Source organism: Platalea leucorodia (genome assembly GCF_965183815.1).
Source record: "Platalea leucorodia genome assembly, chromosome: 3".
Taxonomy (NCBI): Eukaryota; Metazoa; Chordata; class Aves; order Pelecaniformes; family Threskiornithidae; genus Platalea; species Platalea leucorodia.
The window spans coordinates 60,793,990-60,816,842 of NC_138825.1; the positions used below are offsets into that span (position 1 = coordinate 60,793,990).

Here is a 22,853-nt window from a genome sequence, read left to right on the forward strand (position 1 = left end):
GCAGCAGGTGGGGCTTCTGCTTGCTTGTATCTCCTGGCCCTTCTTAAAACTGTGCTTCATGAAGCAGACAAGTTACTTCTCTCACCAAAGCTTATGGTGAGATGTTCTGTAATGGTGTTAGTGCTAACTACAACTAGTTAGCAGCACCAATGGCTCAAGTGATCTTGTCTGCCAGTCACCAAAGATTATTTGGCTGGAGGAAGCAACTAAGGAATGCTTCACACAGCTACTGCAGTAAGCTCCCTGTGCAGTTTTGAGAATAAAAACATGCTCCAAGTATTTTCAGTCAAGGGTATTCTTTTTTTAAACTCACACAAAGGCTGGTTTTGAAGGACAAAATACATTGATGGCCCAACATTAGGACAAATTTCATTTCATATATTGTAAATACTGACCAGACAAAAGATTCAGAAACACCATCCGTTGGCTGGATGGCACACTTTCTAGTGAAAACAGTCCTGTTTGGACACGTTCCTTTTCCTCAGTGGAGGGGATAGCCTAACAAGTTCCTGACCTCCTCCTACGCTTGACCGCTTGTTCTTATAGCCCAGTACTTTGCTGCCAGCTCATCTACCTGTAAAGCTGTAATCTAGACAGAGCTGAGATCTGGAAAGATGCACTACATACATGTCTGGATCACTTCCTTGATGTTATTTGCAGAGTAGCCCCTCAAAAAGTGATGTGGGCATCTCCCTAGGGAGCTGAACTGATTGGAAGACAAGAGCTTTTTAAAACTATTTTGCAAGTTAGGAAAGCGTGACAGACTTGAGAGGGTGTAGTTACATGTGCTTCGACAAGTTTAAGATCTTGACCAAGGATCTGTTTCACCTTCCCCATTTATAGTATTACTGGAGACACTCTGGCTGGAGAGCAGACTTGAGAGAGAGAATGATTTTAGGATACTTAATCAGTTTTTGCTGTAGTTTCCCTTAAATTTTCTTACTGGTGAGCTAGAAGCCAGCAGTCTGTACCTGGAAGTCAGAGCTTCCTGGGGTTGGTAAGGGAAATTTTTATGGATAAAGATATCAGTGCTCACTAGTTGAGGAAATGGCATAGCTTCATAGCTGGACACTGTGGGCTGTATTCAGTAGGCTATGGTTTATATATTCTACTTCAGCAGGGCCATAAGTAACTAGTTATAACAAACTAGAGTTTATGTTAAAAAAAAAAATACACAACAAAACCCAACAAACAAACAAAACCCCAAACCCCACAACTTTTAAAAAAGAGCTGGGGTCTGAAAACACTTCAGCCTCGTCTAAAATTCCTTTTTCCTCCTGCCCCAAAGTGGCTTGCTTCACCACAGAACAGCCAAGTTTTCCGACAGCTAGATATATTTTTAGAAGGGCCAGAACTGGGCTTTACCCAATCTAGCAGAAAAGCAGGGGTATGTTGAGTGTGGTACTTCCTGTTGCACAAAAAAAGAAAAAAAAAAAAAAAAGTGTTGCAACTTTGTTAAAATAAGGAGTTGCATAAATCAAGCCGTTATCAGGTCATTATCTCTGGATGTCTCTTACAACAGAAAAAGAGTACACTTTCTCCATAAATCAAGTTAGAAAGCTTGCAGAAGTTATGACCCCTCAAGTTCTTCTCACAACCTAAAGGCAAGGAAGGAGAAAGTATTAAGCTAAACTTCACAATTTGACCATCTGGGTTCCATTACAAAGAACAAAGACATGAACGTTCTAGTCTATATTCTGGGAAATGGTTTGTAAACTTCCTCCATAGCAAAACAAGGAAGAACTAAGACCCAAGGCATTATTTTCAAGATGGGAGACACCTTCCCCCTGCTCCTCAAATGCAGGAAGCAGCAAATCTTAAGTCTGCCCGTTCCACTCAGAAATGCATTCACTCCCAGAAACTGCCAGTGACACACTCTCCTCCATTTCAATCTGTTTTCCTCGTGGCCAGGATGGCACACGACAGCCCACTGCCTTGGTTCTCAAGACATCTCGGACCACTGCGGTGTAAACTCTGCACAGGTTTGGCTTTAGCAGAGCTGAACTCAACATGCACAGGTTTCCACTATCTTCCCCTTTCTATAAAAGGGAGCTATAATCCACTTACATGCAGGATACACTTACGCTAGCAAAGCTTAAAGTACAAGGGCTCTGCCAGAGCAGTTCTGCTAGCTGACAGCCAGGCCAAGAAATCACCTTGTGGTTTTTAAAAATAGCTTGCTTCTTCAACGCCCTTTTCCCCCCCCAGTGGTTCTGCAGTTCAAATTGGGCCACTCCCTATACCTGTGAAAACCTGTTACCTCCATAAGCTTTATCTGAGTGTAAACTCCATCCAAGATAAGGGCCTAGGAAAAGGCTTGCGCAGCAGAAGTGAAGAGAGGATGTCAGAACAGTTGCAGCTAAACATAGTCTTCACCTTCCCCGGTTTTGTGCTGCACACCTCTACCTTAGTCTTCCCTTGATGTGCAGACGTGCACTCCAACAAGGCATGGACTACAGATAAGAATTTCCAATCACAGGCTTTAAACCCGAGCCATAGGATGTAAGGAGCAAATCTTCATGAGGTGATAGTCTATCCCAATAGCGCAATAAGTGCTGCAACAAGCAGTCTTCAGAAGTCCAGAATGACCTAGACGGCAAGCTAGAAGTATCTTGGATCTGAAGCATCCTGCTTTTTTCCATGTTCTCAGGATTTTGTGCTTCTCAGCTGAAGGTCAAGAAAGTAGTTTCTCTTCTGCCAGAGAGATAACCCTGACTCTTAACATGTGTAAACATCAGTGAATACATGGGGGGGGGGGGGGGAAGCCTTTATCAAATCCTTGTCATAAGGAACGTAAGACATACTTACACTGTCTGATCTAAGACATTGCTTTTAAAAACCTGGCTTTCAGTCATTTGGATTTTTGTACCCTCAGAGATGAAACCCAAGTTCTCTGTTTTGGACTAACATGGAAGGGGCTGGGGGTGGAAGTCTCCCTGATGCAAGGGCGATCAGCAGTAAATAGAAGGTCAAACACCAAATGCTGGTTCCATAAAAATGTAGGTTTCATATGCACTTCACCAAATTTCCAGTCAATGAATACTTGACGTTTAGCCCACATCAGTAATAATCAAAGGGAATTAGTTAGATTTCATGCTAAACACAATTTGTAGTACCCTATTTTGTACTGTGAAGTTCTGCAGTGATTATAATTTGGTTTCTTCCTTTCACTCCCTCCAAGAACCCAGTAAATGGGGTTTTCTTGTTTGTTAGGGCTTTGGGTTTTTGTGGGGTTTTTTTGTGGTTTGGTTGTTTTTTTGTTTGTTTGTGGGTGGGTTTTTTGGTTGTTTTTCTCCCCCCCCCCGTACTTCTCACTGCGCAGTTGCCATAAGGCCTAGCAAGCTCTAGCTAACTCACTGAAATGAGAAATTGTACCAACAGAAACTTAGAAGGAATGGACGTTGTTTAGCCAGTTCTTCCCACTTGAGTTAAAGCTCAACCACCCTTTGCTATCAAGGCTAGCAGGGGACAAGGGGAGAAGCGCAAAGGAATTGCTGTAACACTTTGTAAACAGCTTAATACATGTAACTGAAGTCTGCATAGATCAATTCTTAGTTTTCAGGGTTCCAGCAGAAATAGCTAGAAGCAAGCTTTTTTTTTTTTAAAATTCCAGAACAGTAAGTTAAATTTTTCTGCTGAAGTCTAGGCCTTGCTTCAGTTTTATAAGAGCAAGCTACTTAAGAAAAGAATAATAAAGTTTTACAGAGTGCTCTTTGTTTATTTTAGTTGTCTTTGCCTGACCTTTGTATGTCCATCTCCAAACAGACCTGTATATTGTTAATGCAGTAGCAGGAAGAATAACAGCAAGGGAGAAGAGTCTTGGCTACTCGTGCCCTCCACTTCCCTGGGAACCCCAGGGAGTCTCTGCTCCATCCTGCCGCACAGGGGCTTCTTACAAGACATGTTGCTATAGTTGCTGCACGGAGATCACAACCTCTTCCAGTTTTCCAGTAGTTTGGCAAACTCAAACACCTGTGGCAAGCGGCTACCTCCAGCCCAGCTTCTCAATGAATGCAGCTATGCCTATGCCATCTGAAGACCCGATTCTGAAGAGTTTTATGCACAAAGACAACATTTCAACTTCAGAATTTCAGAAATAAATAAGAGCTAAGCTGCATTTCAAAGCAAGAGGTGCATTTTTACATGCTACCTATGGTGTCTAGACATTTTTAGATCCCTTGTGACACTTCATCACCCAACACTGCTAGGAAGACAGGTTTCACTGAAACATACCATACCTGCAAGGATTTTTGTTTTTTTCTTTTACTGCGATGGAATTTAGAGACCTTAGTTCAGACCAGGGCCCTTCGATTAGGAGGTGGAGAGAAGAGAGATAGGTAGGTTTGGAATCCAGTCTTAAGAAAACACTATAGGCTGAAATGTACTCCAAGCTTAAACGACAAGAGCCCATACCAACCCTTCACTGACCTGATCAAACAGCTGTTTGCCTGTAGTGTTTGGCTGGATGGCAAACTCCAGCTCCGCATCCACAGTAACAACTCGAACATTGATCTAAGGAGAAAAACAAAAAGCATTGTTTAGATATATATTAGCAGCTATTTCTCAGTGTTAACATAGTACTTTGTTTACAATACAGACTCCACACTTTGATGCACTACCCTAACCTCTGTAATATACACACTTAAGCCCCAATTAGATTTGTGTTATCACACCAGCAAACTTAATTGGGGCACTGACTTTGCTGTCTTATCCGAACTGCTCTGCAGGTTTTCCTACTCAACACAGGACTGGACTGAGCTTCTGGTTAAACAAGAGGGCATTTTAGAGTTGACCATTTCCAGGCCTAAACCCCCTTGGAATAAGAGCTCCTGTGAGTGCACAGCATAACTGTCTGCAGGCCATCCCTTGGATTACAAAAGGCCCTAATGACTAAATTAAATTTAAGACTTATAATTTAACTTCCATTTATATTAGAGCTGGAATTAATCTGAGGTTTCAAAGGCAAAAGGCTGCAGATTATTCTTACGAAGTAATCAGCATTAAGCCGATAAACATTAATTCTTTCCCTCATAAAAATCTACTCAGTACATAAAAACAGCAGTTACAGGTACTGAATGATACTATGGGGCAAGAGTTCACTAAGCTATTGCTGTTAGTGAAGAAACAACATAACCAGATTTACTGCAATAGCAGAAGTAGACTGCAAGACAGAGGTTACTATTGTAAGCAGAAGGTAAGAGTGTTTAGTGACTAGAAAAAGTCTATTAGCAGTTAATCAGGAGGCAAAAGCAGCAACTAAGCTTGCAGGGACTAGCATATGGACCAGCAAAATGGCAATTCAGGGAAGGATTATCTCAAACTGTTCTGATTACAGGAGACTGTCTCTTGCAATATTATACTATGTCTCAAAAAAACCAACAACCCCCAAACAAATAAAACCCCCAACCTGGGATGATCGTGTAGTATAGTTCTACTAGCAAGTTAGATTTGTAGCTTGGAATTTTAAAGAAAAGAGAAGAAAAAGTGAACATGTAAACACAAGGCCAGACAACAGGTAAGCTACAGGCAGGTAAGATTTCATGACAATTTCCCAACATTTTATAAATGTCATGTTACAGAAAGCCAGAGCTAACAGACCAGGAGAGCCTGCTACAGCTGCGGCACTGGTGCCCAGCACAGAGGCACACATTTGAAGCAACAAGAGGAAGGGGCAGAAGAGGAACAGAATCACTCGCTACAAAACCTTGACACTGCAGCACTTTCCAGCCACTTAATTATGCATATTTAAACTCTAGGATAAATGTCAGGTAAAACAATGCTACAGTTAACACAGAACTGTGAATAAAACAAGTTGCCTCAGCTAGTTTTAGTCAAATATATTAGAAAATTTTGCATTCCTTTTTTAGTGAGACATGAAGGCATCAAGTGTCTTTTAGCCTTTCTAGAGTTGTTTCTTCCTGCTGCTCTCTCCCAGATGACAGAGGACCCTCCTACAGAAAGATGACTGAAGGCAGTTTCCAAGTCATGGAACCCCAGGACTGAACTGCTTAGATGACTGCTTAGATGACTGCTTAGATGACTGCTTAGATGACTGCTTAGATGCCCTGTCACTTTCAAGCTATATTTTTAAAGCAGTGTCCTTTAAATTAGGATTTAAAAAAAAAAAAAAAAAATCCTCCAAAAGCAACACGGAAGAACAAGCAAGAAAGGTTTTCTAAGAGCTCCTTTTCCCAACTGTAGCATTTGGGATCCAGACTGGAGCATGGCAGTATGCTTAAGGCTTTCTTCCTGTGCCTTAAGAACCAACGGTTTCCCAGCATTTCCAGTGTAGCAAGGGAGGGGAAGTTCAGACACCAAATTCTCAGGAACAGCAAGACTGCAATTTGAAGATGTGACCTTAAAAAGCTCCTGTTGCTTAATCCTTCTCAACAATAAATCCCTAATCATATTCTAATCCCTTTCTACCCCCTTCGAGAAAACATATGCTCGTAATCTGCAGTTTTATATTGTGCAAGTTATTTGTACTTCTAGCTGAAACACCACAGTGGGTGTAAAATAAGTATCACCTTACAAGCTACAGAACTTGAAAGGATGTGCTTCCCACTCCTTACCAGAAAACCTGCAGGCTGTTGGCTGAGCACAGAATTCCAGTCAGCACTAGTACGCTCATCTTTTACTCTATCTCCTTAGCAGTTATTTGCTAGTTAAAAAAAAAAAAAAAAGAAAAGAAAAAGTAAACTCCCTAGTCTAGGGAAATACTCTCTATTACACCAACCCTAAAAGACCCTTCTGGATACAGTCCCCTTCCTAAAGGATCAGCTACATAGTGAGCTATTTAGTGCTAAAGCCCCCTACCTGCTACATCTTTTAAGAATGACTTTAGTATTAAGACCAAAAATTGAAGTCATCTGCTTTCCACTTCAATCACTGAAAGCCATAAGCATGCAGGAACATGACTGCTTGGTTATCCAAAAGCTTTCAAGGACACTTGGGGCACGTGGTAAAGGTTAATTCCTGTGTTCTCAAAGGGCTGAACGACCAGCAGGATACAGAGGAATTCCCTGGTGTGCCCTCAGACAAACTGCTAGCCACATGACAGGCAGAGCAAGAAGAGACAGGGCCTCAAGCGGCTGTCCGTTCAGTGAGCTGGCGACTGCCTGGGAAAATCCTTTGAGTCTCCTTCCTGCCATATCAAGTCCTCTTGCTTCTCTCTCCAAACCTTAGCCTTGAAATCAAGAACAACATAATGGTTTTAACAGTGTTTCTAAACAGATGTCCTACAATCACTCCACACAAGCTTTTAGCCACAGAGAAGCTGGTAGTGAAGCAGGCAAACAGAGCTTAACCCACTTGAAACACTGGTTTAGACAGGCTGAAGAAACCTTGATGTCTGTTAGGCTGAGAGAAGTTTGGCATTCAGCTCAGACCACATGGAACTCCCCATGGTGCCAAGATGATTAAATCAAAACCCGAGGTGCTAATGAATTCAAGATACTGTTGGGGAGAACAAGAGGGAAGAACTCAGACTAATTTCTTTCAGCAACAAAAAGAGCAAAACACAGTTAAGACAACTCTGACAAGTGAAGTCCTGCTTACCCCGTGTAGGCAAAGCAGGCCATTTGAAAGATCCCTACCAAACCCTCGCAGTATCCCAGGACAAAATTGAAGCCATAACAAAAAAAGAAAGCAGTTTTTAATTGTTTCAGAACACAGGTGCTTGGAGCTGGGTGTAGAGCACATGGCTGTTATACATGAAATAAGAGTTTTTAAATGCACATAGCATGCTAAAAATCCTAGACAGTAAGATGCAACCTCCTTCTCAATAGGCTGATGCCGTAACATTTCATGATTATACTTTTATGTCTGAGACGAACATACTTAAAATTAATGACAAATAGGGCCTTAGAAGGTTTGCTTGTACGTACAAAAACATTACAGAACACGAGGTTTTCATCTTCCCCTGTCTTAGGATGCATAAAATTGCTAACAAATTTGTTCCAGAAGGGAAAAAGCATGCTGTTGAAAAGGTAATGCCGTTTGCATTAAAAGGAAAAAAAGCTCCATGAATTATAAGAGAGAACAGAAACTGAAGACCTTGCTACACTGAACGACTGAACACTAATTCCGTGACTTCGGACTGTTAAGGGTGGACTGTAACATGTAACATTTCCAACTGCGACGAGAGTTGGAAGTAAAATGACAGATGGAACTGAAGAGAACTTCACAATATAGTTTAAATAATCATAACACTGTGGAAAGTTCTTGTACCAGAAGTCACAGTAGTTACAATGAGATCTTCCTTGCTTTACAGTGCCCTCAAGTCATGCATTTATTCTTACTTTTTCGGGGTTTTTTTGTTAAGACAACATCTTTTCTAATGCTAAGTCAGTAGACCAATCCACGGGACACTGCAGCCTTTCAGAGACTGCACCATACAGTATCTAACTTGGAAAATTAAAGTGCCATTTGAAAAAACATTCAGAAAACATTGTCTCTTAAGAAGGCAACACATTGCAAACCAGCTCATCTTCTCTGTGTAAGATCCAAGACCTAGATAGGAACCAAAGACAACTGCCTCTTCAATCCCCCCCCCCGAAACACAGTTTCCAGGTGTGTTGGACACTGTGCACGCACAGGTAGGCTTTTTTTTTTTTCCTAAAGTCGGACTCTTGAGCTACAGCCTGTTGGTCCAGTATCTGCCTCTGGTTGCAGGCAACACGGTATCTTTGAAGTTGACCGTCCACCTCCTGATATTTAACTGCTCTGCTGTAAAACATCAGGTGGAACAGGAAAAAAGGCCACAGGCCTCACACACACACAGTAAGCCATCATGGATATTTTGCATCCTGACGCATGAAATCCAAAAGCCCTTAAGTTCACTTGCATAACAAAATAGTTCAGTGAAACCACGAAGTTGTGCAAGTCATTTAAAATACCATACAATTTATTTCCAGTGAATCCATAAGATAAAGGGCAGTAAATACCAACTTTTACCCATATATACAAGACAAACCAGTACTTAATGTGTTGCATATCATTACCATTATGCAGCTCTAAATGCCTCAGACGATGCTCAGGAATGTTCTCTTCCTCTTTCCAAAGAGGGATAAAGACCAGAGTCTCTTAAATAGTAGGTTTACAACTGCAAATGCTAGTGAAGTATCTTTCCAAGTGGTGGCAATTAGCGCTATGATAATGGAGAAACCTAGCTAGGCATGCCTTCTTCCCTCAGTCACTGGATGTCTGGAAATCCCAGGCAAGTAGCTTGCACAGGGAAGCAGATCAACCACGTAGCACAGAGGGGATAAGGGCTATTTTGCAGCGCTGCACCTGCACAGCACATACTGTGAAAAACAGCATGCAGGCCTGTTAAGGTTTCTTACACATACGCAAACTGACTGTATAGCATATGGACATGCTTGTGCTGAAGGAATATGGCAGTCTTAACAACAAATAAGAGAAAACAGTAGTATTAAGAATACTATTAAGAAAGCAGTAGTATTAAGCTTGCATCCTCACTTCTGCAGGTCTACTCTTCCACCACACAAGCAATAACTACTATTGTACTTGTGATAAATAACAGACAAGCTTTTTGCCCTGAGTTGCAATGCATCTTCATGGATGAAGTAATCTCATTTCAACCTTAGCAACCAGACCTGTTCATAGACGAGCATAGTGATTACGTATCTGGTAATAGGAAAAGCAATTTCACGTAGCAACATCAGAAGGGCACGGAAACTGCTCTCTCTTCTTCCACCTTCCGTGCATTAGTGCTTGTTGGTTCCAGGCCCAACAATGAAGAAAGATATTGTGCTAACTGGTGGAGTAACTGTAGTCCCAGCTCCTGGAAACTATTTTGGGAAAATTTTCAACTTTGATTAGGGGGAAAAAACCTAGAGGCCCCAGAGCTCAGAGCTGACCTGCTAACACTTCAGTGTCTGCATTTCTCAGTCCTCTGCACGTTACTGAAGTCAACAGCTAATGGTTCTGAGACTGTGGAGAGGAGAGGATAACTCTGGGAGGGTAAGTAGCTTGAATAACCCAAGAAACCGGAGAGGTATTAGTTCAATTTATTCTTTAGTACTTATAAACACCAACATGTACATCTTAGTCATATGGTTTAGTTTTAGGTAGTCCAGTGAGGAGTGGGGAGTTGGACTTGATGATCCTTATGGCTCCCTTCCAACTTGAGATATTCTATGATTCTGTCAAGAACACCACACCTGCAGCCAGTTCTATTTCTTCTCTAACCGAATAACCTACCTGATGGATCAGACCTCATCTAGTAACGTATTTGATGGGGTCCCATATGACATAGACTAGGTATACAACAAATCTGAGCCACGTGAAATTACAACTGAATGACAAGTTGTGCACTTAAATTCTCCATAGCTTCTGTCAAAGCAGGAGACAATGTCATGAATATCAAGCCAACCATCAATTCTGTTCACTGCTGCAGGACTGCCAAAGCATGACCTCCCTCCCAGCTGGACTCAGCATCTTCATCTTGCTGGAGTGACTCCAGGGACACGTATTCCGACCTCTTCATGGCAGGCCAAGGCCTTGAAAGGAGGATGTGTGTGGTGGGGTGGAAGGAGTAAGAAAATGCAGTTAAGTAATCTCATGGTCCCTGGAGGGCAGAGCACACTTAGAAGTCCACAAATAGCACCCAGTCAAGAACTAAAAAACTGTTTAGGAGGACTGGGCTAGAACTCAAAGATCTTGGTAGGTCTGAGAAATAATTACAGGTGTTACACTTGGAGAGGTGAGAATGGACAAGAGGCAGATGAAGAGATGAACAAATTACAGGCTTGCAAACAATGGGCTACAGCAGGACTGTAGACAAGGATGTGGTCTATTATAATCCCCAGAAAAACACATTTCCTGGTGCTATGCTATTGCATAGAAGGAAAAATTACATTCTTGAGTGTATTTGTCACCGGAAGCATTACAGAAGGTGACTATTCTGTTCTGCTTGCCTGATGACTTGCTAGTTGGAATGCTGTCACACAAATTTGAATGCTTCTTTTGGATGGGAGCAAGTTAATGAAGGAAAGTCTGCACTAAACTGCAGGTCAGGTGTTTCGGGGTTGGTTGTGGTTTTTTGGGTCTTTTTTGTTTCAAACTGGAGTTGATTTGTTAGCACGGCACTGATCTCTGGCAAATGGGAGCTGTCTGAAACATGAAGTATTTCTAGAAAAGACAGCAACTTTTAAACCCACAAGGAGGAAAACACCACAAAAACCTTCTTATTTTGCAGGCTGGATAACAGGAAAAGAAACAATAATTGCTGGAATGGTAAGATATGGGGATACTATATAATCACTTCCACATAGCCTTCAGACAATATAGATTCAAATCCTCCCCAGTGCTAAATTTTTATGATTTAAAGCATCTTCAAGAAGCTAAAATGAGAAGGCAAATGACAAACCTGCAGCTTTCTCTTCTGTGCGAATCTGATTCCCATGAAAGTGGGAAAGAGATGTACAGCACAACACTAAAGAAAGCCTTTCAGTATGATCCACACGCTGCTCCTCCCTTGCTCCCATGCCAGAATCCGTTCTGCACTACCTGCCCGACACTTAGCAACTCAGAGAGGGCAGTGGCAGCACAGCAAAATAGTCCTGAGTGTTCCCTTCCACACTGCAGAGCACACAGTTTGCTAACAAGGGAGAAAACAGCCTCACCAGTTCACAAAACATGAATAGGGGACAGCCTCACTGGCATATGCTTGACTGACAAGGCAAGCTCATTGCACCGATTTAACTGACGCAGTTTCTCAGCATACCATGTTAAATCAAAAAGACCCGACTGCGAACCAAAGGACGTGCTCCATTTCAAATCTCATTGTGTTAAACATTGCTTCCTCATTGCAAAGAAATGGGAACATTAAGTCATGTTCCACTGGAATTCCTCCGAGTCTATGAAGCAGAGTTAGATACTGCTGCAACTGCAACAGGTGAAGTTAGAGTTGAATAGGCTGGTCTTTGTTCCTTAAAACCTTGCTCACCTTCCCATGAGAGGGGGAAATACCACTGAGGGTAAATACAGTTGTATATAATAATCTAGAAAGCTAGTAGTTACTTTAAAATTGTCCAGCATGGTTGTTAGCCTTTGCTACTAGTCAACTTCAATGCAACAGCTTGTACAACCGTATTTTTTTTGCTAGTCAGCCTCAGTATTTAAGGAGCAATAACTATGTCAGCTATACTTAACTGAAATTTCTTAAGTTTACTCAAGGCAATAGAAGCCCAGGTATTTGCTGCTCTGGTGTAAGGTGAAAGTCTTGTAACAACTTCTGTGGAAGTTTTTCTGAAGAGAGAAGTACTTTGAGGGGAAGCCAAGAATAATTTTGAAGTGAAATCTAAAAGCTAGAGACTCTTTTGGATGAAGGGGGGGCAGGGGGGGGCCTCATGTGGGCAGGAAAACCTTGAATACCCAGATCTAGGGAGTCATCCAGAAATTCCAGTTTTAGCAAAGCAGGTTGAATTTTCAGAACAAACTTCCCCTCCCCTCCAGCATACACAAACAGATCACAAGAAAGCCAACCCACTGAGTTTGGTTTTGCAGCCAGGGCACTTGACTCTTTGTGAGATAGCATGAAACCTTCCTTACAATTAAACATAAAGATAATTCTAGAACATAAAATCAAAGTTTTTTAGTTTATTTGTGCAGAAGAAGATGCCATACTAAATTACATGCCCATCTCAGTTTCCTTAACCAAAGCCTTCTGTCAGCGTATAATGACTGCGTAGCAGGCACCTGCATGAAAAGCTGAGAAGCAGCCATAGCTGTAGTTCAGTTCTTTATCTCAGGTGAAGCAATAACACTCTGCATGCCAGAAGATCATGAAGATTTCATGCAGGTGTGGCAAGCGCTGGTGACCCTGCATCTCTGATGGCCCTGGTTCCCAAAGGATTAGACCTCAGCCAAACTTCTAGCATTCTCCACCTCTGGTCATCTCTGTACATTTAACATTAGTTGCTCAGTGAAACAGCAAAATCTAAAATTTTAAAATTCATATTTTTTAAAACTAAAATTATCTAGGGACAGCCTTACATTCTGACAAGACATAAAGCAATGCAGTTTAAGCCTGAAAGGCTCCAGGATATTGCCCTTAAATGAAGCCCCATACACTTAGGGAGCCCAGATGTTTTTCATGCAAAACACTTGCTCTTACTTTCTCTGAGGGCTGTAGGAATGGTTCACCTTGAACCCAGACAAGGCTAGGAAGTGGCAGGAGGGTTTATGGTATTCTGTTGAAACACATTAACATTCACTTTAAAAACTCTCTGATGCTGTATAATACTCTGTTAGCATTGTCGGAATATCTGTGTACCAGCAGCAGCCTGTTCTTTAAACAAGGAACACACAGCCAGCGGCAGCAGGCTCAGCACAGCACCGCTGCTTGGATGAGCCATTTGCCCTCAAAGGATGTTAGGATGGATTTAGGAATACAGACCGCAGCAACAATAGGTCCTTTGTACCTAAAGGATAAATACCGAGGGAAGCTACAGGCCACTGGATCAAACTCCTTCACACACAGACTGTTTTATCATGACAGCTGCTGCATCTAATTAAACATAACAAAGTTGCAAGACTAAGGCTTTACACATGAAGTTTAAAGAAAGCCCCACAACCAATCCTCAAATAAGCTTTATCTCAAGAAGTCACTCACAGTCCAGAACGAATCAGACCATCTTTTTTGGTCTTCCATCAGAAACACCAGCATGGGGCCAAGTGCAGATAGAGAGGTTTAAGATCTCAAGTTTTATTATAATTTCAGTGTCTTTTAAACAATTTAACATCTCCAATATTTATGAGTCAGCTACATAAAGTAACATGATCCTTCTACAATCCGTGCAAAGGAAAATTAAAAAAAAAAAAAAAAAAAAACACAAAAACTGAGTATCTTATAGTCTTGATCCAGAACACAAACACCATTTCATACCTCTGTCTGGCTTTTTCATTTGGAAACAACAGGCATGCAACAATTTATGCAAAAGCCGAACTTCACTACCAAGTCACAACAAACAGGGTCAGGGTCTGAATGCATGAATAATCTAAATAAAAGCTATAATAGCTCAGAGCTCACCCCTGAATCTGAGCACTGACACTGGTTCCTTTTATTCCAATGCTTATGCAGAGGCATAGGCTTGAGAGAGCAATGTGCATGGAAAACCCAGAGCCATTCTGAGTCAAAAGTGTGACAGATACTCATCTGGAGACCAGGCAACACCACACCCTGTCAGCACACAGCTCTCAACACTTTCAATAGACCCTGTATGAACTGTACCAGCACGAGGTACAGTGATTGCCCTTCTGAGGTGGAAGAGCAGCACATTATACTGGAGCAGGGTGGGCTGTGTGAATGCAAGGAGAGTCTATGACTTACTCTCTCACAGGATTATGCCCCGAGAGTTTAAGGGCGCCAAGAACCAACTGTTGGGAGAAGTGTTCTCAACAACTGTACCCTTCCCAGATGGAGACATTACAGGATACAAAGCAGTATTTTCATCAGATGTGAACTGGAAGAAGCTCAAGGATGTTCAAAGACATGGAATGATTTCCATGCAAGGATCAGCTAAGCTGGTTAGGACTTCTCAGTTTGAAAGAAAATTAACTGAGGCTAGGATGTAAGAGCATATAAATTCATGAGTTACATGAACAGGGTGGACAAGGACCACATGTTCATTGCTCTACCAATAGAATAACTACAAGGCATCAGCACTCTGAACAAGAAAAAAGTTTTTCAAATAGTGCTGTAGCAAGGAGTTTTGTAGATAACTTTCCAAACAATGTGAAGGTTATCTAGGACAGCCTTTGTTAAAGCATACTGTGGATGCTGGAGTTCACATGGTTTCAAGGGGAGACTGGACAAGTTCACAGAAAGCCATTTCGTAACTCATTATACAGGAACTTTCAGCCTCCAATACCTCAGCAGCTCAGAGGAAAGCAATGATACATATCTTTGAAATACTCTTCCTCAGGCACCAGCTTTTGGCCAACATGAGAGGTATACTATTAGGCTACAGGGGCTTTCTGCCTGACCTAGCAAGGCCAGCCATGTTCTTATGGAAGTCAAAGTGCAGAAGGAACATGAACTCCATTTACTTAAGGAGAAATAGCAGTGTAACAAGTCACACAAGGCCTGGTAATGATGTATGTTCATTCTGCATTCTAGATATGAATCCATTTGTCAAAGAAGGATTTACTGATTTGATACCCCACCCTTCCGTTTTACCTGTTCTATAATCAGGCTCTTTCATTTTACCTTATGGACTTCAGTGGAATGTACCACATGGCATTTGTGAAATTTATAAGTGGGATTACGTGATGTGATCACCTCTGATAGCTTGATAACCTGATCTACGTCCAATACGCTACAATGCTTACACTTCCCAACAAGGTACTTCAAACAGTATGCAACAGGTACTATTTGCTCCCAGATAAAGGTGGGTCATTGCCAAGTCCTGGAATGTCACCTAAGAACAAAGAGATTGCTCTTCAGAAGTTATAGATCGTACAGGAAAAATTACTAGAAGGATCAGCAAAATACCCCCTTCCTGACCCCTAAAACAGCTTGAGGGCTTCTGGGATGAAATTCTTCACAGGTCCTTCACTATAAAAGCGTGATGGCAAATAAATATGCACCAGTGATTCCCGAAGTGTACCCAGAGCACAGTGGGGGCAAAAAAAGTAACTTTGAAAAGTTTGCCTGCACAGCTGTATCAGTTTTTAAAGGGGAGAGCTATTCTCTCCCACACTGAGATCACCAAATATCAATTATGCAAATCCACCCACCAAGTCACACCACATACTTTGTGCACCAGGAACTTTCTGTAATCACTTATGTCTACAAAGACAAAAAGCTAAGCAAGCTAAGCTTTCACAATTAAAGTGTATTCAGTTAGATGTTAAACAACCTTAGCTCCCACAAGGAACTCCGAAGCCCAGATAGTACAGACTTTGTGGTCCTCTACTGGGCTACACAGCCTGAATCCAGGCACCCCAATACAAATATGAGATTCTTTATTCTCTGCTTCTTCAGGTAGCAGGCAGCTCACAGATCTGCACTCTGCATCTGCACAACAGTAGTCTCTTGGCAGAGCTGAGCAGCTCTAGACCCATTTCATAAGCCTGCTCAAGATTCATCAACTGGATGTCCACTTGCATCCCCAGCGGAGCCTTTCTCACACACATTCCACACTGAGGTTAGAACAACCAGAGCAAACATGGATATTTTCATACAAAACCAACAGAGGAAGAGATGGTGATAGCGACGCCTCCGAGTTTTACACAATAGCTAGAGCACTCACTCACGAAAGTGGGAGGGAGAAGCACGTGCACAATAACCCTCTCTTAAATATGTCAATTCCATACTTCTTTCTCAAAGCTAGCAGAAGGCTACAGACTTGTGTAGGGGTGCCAGCACCTCTTCCATTGAGCCTACACAGTAGGTAGCCAAATACAAGTCCTTGGTCATCAAGCACCAGTTTCTCTTGCTTACTCAACTAGAAAACAAGATTCCTGCATTTTAATTCTTAGACTCAGGATTTTTATTTCAACTGACAGCTGACAGTACCAGGTGCTCATCAGTCCCAGCTGAGCACACAACTGCTACTCATGGTCTCTCAAAGATGAGAGCAGATACAGAGAAGGCAGGTGATTTTTCCCCACTATGAAGTAGTAACTAGAAAGAGAAACAAAATCTGGATCTGAACAGATGAGCTATATGGAGGCAATACGGTTAGCTGTTACACTGAGCTACGCCTTGTTTCCAGCCTCACATAACAACAATTTTCTCCCTTTCCTAGGGAACAGGATCCTGTACACTGCTCAGTAAAAGCCAGAGACTTCAGTTGCTTCTGCAAAGAGCTGTACTTCTCAGCTCACAGGCTAAACGTTATCTAATGCTGAAAGCAGGCTTCAAAGCAAGCACACAACACAGCTGAAACACATTACTTAACCCAGTGTGGCTCAGTGATCTTAGGCAGCATTGCCTTCCTTCAAGGTCAACCGAGTGATTATGGGATTTACAGTGTGCATAAAGCTCTTTGGACACAGAGTGCCAAGCAAGAACGACACTGATGCGGGAATCTTCAGCGGTCATCAAGAAGTCTTATTCTCAAAAAGTCCTGACGTACCGCAGCTTTTTTTGTGGTAGACAGAGGAAGACGTTCATGTGGGCAGAGGGAGGGAGAAGAACAGGAAGGCTTATCTCCCCTCCTCTGCCCTTAAAGGAGGCTAAGAAATTCTTTAAGTAGTGACTAACGTAACAGTTAACACCCTTGATTTCTCTGCAGCAGCTAACATCCCAGCACAAATTGCCCTCAGAAATGCTTACTCAGCTCATTCAGTAATTCAGGTTTTTGGCACAATTGTGAGCTCATTCCCTTATAACTTTAGTCATCTAAACTCCCTAAATTTACTATTAATGGAACCCTCCACCTTCCTTTTGCAGCTATGAATGGGAGTTCTCACATTTGGCAAATGGAAGCTTCCTTACATTTCCGTTTTGCACCAGAGTATATACCTCCTGGTATCAAGCACACCATACACCATATCATCTGATGTACTCCAACTGGTGCTTACAAGGAAAGGATAAGACTTTATTCCTGACTAAATCTATAGCTATCCATAAACTAAGAGTATTTTAATCATGAGCACTTAAGGATATGAAAAAATATTTTTATTTCAGTCCAGTTACAGCAATCTGCTGTGAAAAGCTCAGAGATAAAACTGCTTATGTGTAGTTAGAAGATACAGAGTCAAGAATAAATTGGGAAGATCTGGGAACAATTATATTAATCATTTGTATTCAGAATAAATTCCTGTCACTATACTTGCATCTCTTTGGGCTGGCTTATCATTAACTTGTTGGATTTTAATGCCATAATCTGCTCACATACAGCTAAAGGTTTGGCAGAAGACCTACACACTGTCTTCAAGGGTTTGTTTTTTTTTTTTTTTCAGAATTCATGTATATTCAACATCAAACAGGTATGGAGGACTTGTCCAACCACTTAATGCCTAGCACACACTAGCACATTATTAACAACACAGGGCTGGGAAAAACCTTTTGAGTCATCAGTTCCAGTTCTGCACTCCTACAAGCAGCAGCACTAAACTGTGTCCTTGTCAAACTTTATCTTAAGGGATGTTACGTCTTGGAAGAGTCTCCTAATAAGACCAACAAGGAGGGGGAAAAAAAACCCCACCACCAGACACACTTAACTGCTCTAATGTTTAAAAATCTCTTAAACCACAAGTTCTGCTTAAAGCAATTCCTCCTCCTCTTTGGCACTTAAACCCCTTACATTTTGTACAGGTGAAGGAAGATGTAACTTGTTTAATTCTAGCAGGCTAAACTAGCCAGGCACTCTCTTATCGTGAGGTGCCTTTCTGCCTTTAGTATCCCAAAACCCTTCTCTCAGTTCTGCTTTGAATTTGTCTCTCCTGGACACAGGTAAGTGCAACCTGTATTCAAGGGAAGATCTCACTAGCACATCTATTAATGCTTTCTGTTAGAGAAACCCTACACATTGCGCAATATGGACAAGACAGTCATCTTACCACTGATTAATCCATATCCTTCTATCCTATATAGTGAGGAACCTTCTTCCCCCACCTCTCCAAGTTTAACTATTGCAATGGGACCTTCTTACCCCAGTCCTTCAATCTCCTTTATATGGTGGCCCTCTGCATCAATAATACCTCCCCCTCAACAGCATGGCATTAGCAGATTTCATTAGTATGCTCAGCTTTCTGACCACAGGCCATTAGTAAAGGTATTAAAAAATGATGCCTCTTGATATTATTCACTTGTATTTTTTCTCATTAGCACCAGAAGCTGTTAGACTGCATTTACTGCTGACCATTCTTTACACAGTTTTATATACACGCACACAAGTATTAAAAGTTCTTGCGTGACACCACATCAAATGCTCTGCTGCAAAGCTGACTTCATTTCTTGTGAAGCTTTAAGTTTTCTCCTCAAGAGGAAACAAAAAAATCCACCTTCGATATAGTAACAGAGAATGCTGGTAGGTCAGATCAAATGACCAGGTCTATAGAACAGAGATCACGTTTCCTTCTCCTTCTGTAAGTAAGGTTCATTAGCCTGCAGCCGTGCTGTTCTAGCCACAATTTATTAGATTGGTTTGTTCTGCAAAAGGATATAATTCAGCTAAAGCACCATCCCTTCAGTGAGTCAAACAGAAATAAACTAGTAACGTGCATCCAGGAAAACCGCAGAGAGCACACAGACACTCCAGTAATGAAAAGAGGCAAGGCTGAGCAAACAAGTTTATTTAGCATTTCACTTGCTTTCAGATAACACACCAAGATTTGGACAAGACGACATCTCTTGCATTTCCTTACATAATAATTCATCACCAGTGAAACCTAATGAACCTTTGTACAGACTAGATGGAAATTATCTATCTGAACCACTGATGAACTCCAAGCCATAAATGCTTATGCACTGGGTACAAGAAGTTATACATTTATAGCTTACGTCAGGGAGGCTTTGTTACTTTGTAACTGTTACGCATGGCACAATGTCTGTGTTGAATTATAAATTAACACTTGCCTATATTAACAAATATATTTCAGAAGTATTTTCTGGACTGTTGCTAAAACTTATTTTAAGGCCTGTAGACATGCATCAGATCCAACTAATTCTGAGTAAATGTTACCACAGAATATGGAATACAGTTGGCTTTCTAGCACTTCACTTCGGAACTCAATAAAAAAACAAAATCACTAATGTTCTAGTGTTGATGGACTTACTATTTGTTTATTGTGAAAGAATAAATTCCAAACACTATCTGTAAGCTTTGCGTGTGCTTGCATATTTTTGTTAAAACAAAAGCTTCATATAAAGGTTTAACTTAGCGGGTTTTTGGGGGGGAGGACGGTGCCAAAATTTTGCTTTTGTTTACAAGTAAAGATAAGATGACAACTGATGACCAGTTTGTCAAACTTCACCCACAGCAGCATGAAGTCTGCCAAGCAACATCATACGTACCCACGCCAAGCAGACAAGACACATGCAAACAACTGTAGGTAATAAATATTTAGTACCCATGTCAAATACCCACCAGAAACTAAAACTGCCTCGCTGTGTCCCCCAAGAGTTTATACTATCATTCCTCACGCGTGCCAAAGGCTGCTGTTGTGTTCATCCTGAGCACAGTTCTGCCTCTGGAGCGACAGCTTTACATCCTCGCCCCCTGCTCCCTGCAAACTGACAGGAATCCTATTTAGCTGTATTAAGACCAAATGAGCTGGGTTGGGAAGGATCCAAATCCAGTCTCAGTCTGAAGCAGTCAGACCAAACAGCGTGTTTTATTAAAATAACCTCTGCAAAATTCTTCTTTTTGTTTACAGTATGGTGGCAGTTAGCCTTACTGAACAGCAGATTAAAAAAAATTGCTTATATTGTACAAACTACTGACACAGAGTCTTGTCCATAAATCGCAGCCAGCAGGTCATGTCTCAGAAACCATTAGAGTGCAACTGTCCTTCCCCAGCAGAAGGTGGTTTACACCATCCACCTTTGTCATTCACTGGCTAGTCAGTCAAGAAACAAACAAACAAAAAATGACCATCTATGAGGGAATATGAACATAGCCATGCCAGGTAAAAGGATGAACATGGCTGTAAAGTTTGGTTGGGTTTTTTTTGTTTGTTTGTTTTTTAAGAGATTAAAGAGTTTTTCCACACCTATCCATGGCTTCCAGTACGACTTAGTCCTAAACCAGGATTTCAGATTATTCTGACCAGGATATTTCAAGAAAGCACTTTGTAATTAGCAAACGGCTAATAAGGCAGAGAGAGATTATTCACAGACAACTTTTTATATCCATGCTTTGTAAATTATGTATTTTATCCCCCACTTGGAGAAGGGCCTTTTCAGTGTGTTTTTATATGCAGTAATATATCACCTCCTACTGATGAAATACACCCAGGAAGACTGAAGATTTAGCAGTTCTTAAAAGGATCAAGCGCAATTTTTTTGTAGGTTTACAGAAACTGCAACATAAGCTAACCTAAGTACTCCTTTTCGGGGGGGGGGGGGGGGGGGGGGAGGGGGGAAGATAAGTTAAACTAACTTTAACGTTATGGTGGTAAAACATCAATTGCTTATTACCACGAAGATAAGCTTGTTTACTCCTATTTCACAGGGTGTATGTAGCCAATACTCGTAAGTCCTTCACTGCGCTGCATTTTAAGAAATATTGCCTCTATTGAAAATAGATAGCAACAACAATCTGTTCTGATTATGCTCTTCAGAGTTCAAAAGTGCGTCTGCTCCAATGACTGCTCAAAGCTTTGCATTAGGCGGTTAGTTCCTCAAGGGAATTGTTATTTCTAACTAGCAGAATAGTAGATTTTAAAACAAAACAAGTAAAAAAACCCACTAGAAAATCGAGAGGGGGGTCAAGAAAAAAAATGAGGGATGAAAGAGACAGACAGGCTTGAAGACAGCCAAGTTTGTTCAATTAAAAAAAATGGATACAAAAAGAAGAAACGGGTTTTTTTTTATAATGACTGTTAAAGACTACTGTGGAGAACTGCATTAAGAGTCCCTGGCATTTAGCTTTTAGATCACAAAACAAGGGGGAAAAAAAGTTTCTCCTGTATTTACAGAGAAATATACGCTTCCTGTGGATAAATGCATAGGCCACACAAATACTAACTGGAAGCCCGTACGGTTTTGCCATCTCTCGTTAAGTGGGAGTGTCATAAAAATCTCTTCTCCCCAGAACTGCTCGGGAGCTCGGTCTGTTCCTGGCACCGGAGCGCTGCCGACGACGGCGTGAGCCACCGCCCGGCCCCCCTCACGCACGGCGCCCCAGGCTCCGTCCCCCTCTCCCCGCGGCGGAGGGGAGGCGAGGGGAGGCGAGGGGAGGCGAGGGGAGGCGAGGGGAGGCGAGGGGAGGCGAGCCCCCCACCCGCCCCACCGCAACCGCCACCGCCCCCGTCCCCGTCCCGCCCGCCGCCGGTCGCAGCTCCGCGCCGCTCCGGAGGGCGCGTACAAAGCCTTCAGCCAAGCCGCTCGCGTTATTCCTCCCGCTTACAGCAGCCGCTGGTTCGGTTCTGTTCGCGCCTGTGCGAACCGGGGGGGCGCCTCCTCGTACCGCCGAGAACTTCTGCGGGTGCCCGAGCCGAAAAGCCCCGTCCCGGCACGGGGGCGCAGCCCTTCCCGCGCGGAGGCGGCAGGGCCCCGGGAGAAGCCCACGCCGCGGCACCCGGAGGTGACCGCCCCGTCAGGCGGCCAGCACCGGGCGGGCCCCGGTGCGGCCCCACAGAGCGCTCCCCTCCCGCCGCGCCCCGCTTACCGGCTTCGGCATTTTGAGGGCGGCTGGTGCTTCTCCTACTCCCAAGACAAACGTTCATGCAGCGGCTGCCTCGCCTGAGCCGAGCGCCCCGTGAGGAGGAGGAGGACGAAGGAGCCGCTCCCGGCCACGGCGGCAGCGCAGCCCACGAGTGCGGCGCCGGCCGCCCGGCGGCGGTTAAGTACGCAGGTGGGGCCGCAGCGGTGACTCACCCCCGCCGGCCATTACCCGCCGCTCCCCCCCGGCGCTCTCCGACCGCGGGACCAGCCTCGCCCCGCTGCCGGGCACCTCGCTCCGGCGCCCCCGGGGCGCAGGGGGGACCCGGGTCCGCAGCCTCCAGCCGCCCCCAGCCCCCGCGGGGTCAAAGGCGGGCGGCGCCGCCCGCCAACCGTCGGGCAACAGGTGCCGGTGGGCGGGGGCAGCACCGCCCCGGCGACCCGCCGGGCACGGCCGAGCGGTGGCGGGGCCTCCTGGCGTCGCCGCCTTCTCCGTGCCCCCCACCCAAGACCCCCCGCGGGGGGACCCTCGCCGCCGGCGCCGCCGCGC

At 43.2% G+C, this 22,853-nt stretch overlaps 1 protein-coding gene across 1 annotated transcript in view; it reads right to left on the bottom strand.

Moving 5' to 3' along the window:
- EZR (ezrin) overlaps nt 1-22,451 on the bottom strand; it is a 37,453-nt gene extending 15,002 nt beyond the window's left edge. The window contains exons 1-2 of the mRNA XM_082306249.1: nt 22,311-22,451; nt 4,429-4,512 (exon numbers count right to left, since the gene is read on the bottom strand). Of these exons, the coding sequence (XP_082162375.1) occupies nt 4,429-4,512; nt 22,311-22,322 (96 nt within the window). The 5' untranslated portion in view covers nt 22,323-22,451. The remainder of the gene's footprint in view (nt 1-4,428; nt 4,513-22,310) is intronic.
- Between the last annotated feature and the right edge of the window lie 402 nt (nt 22,452-22,853).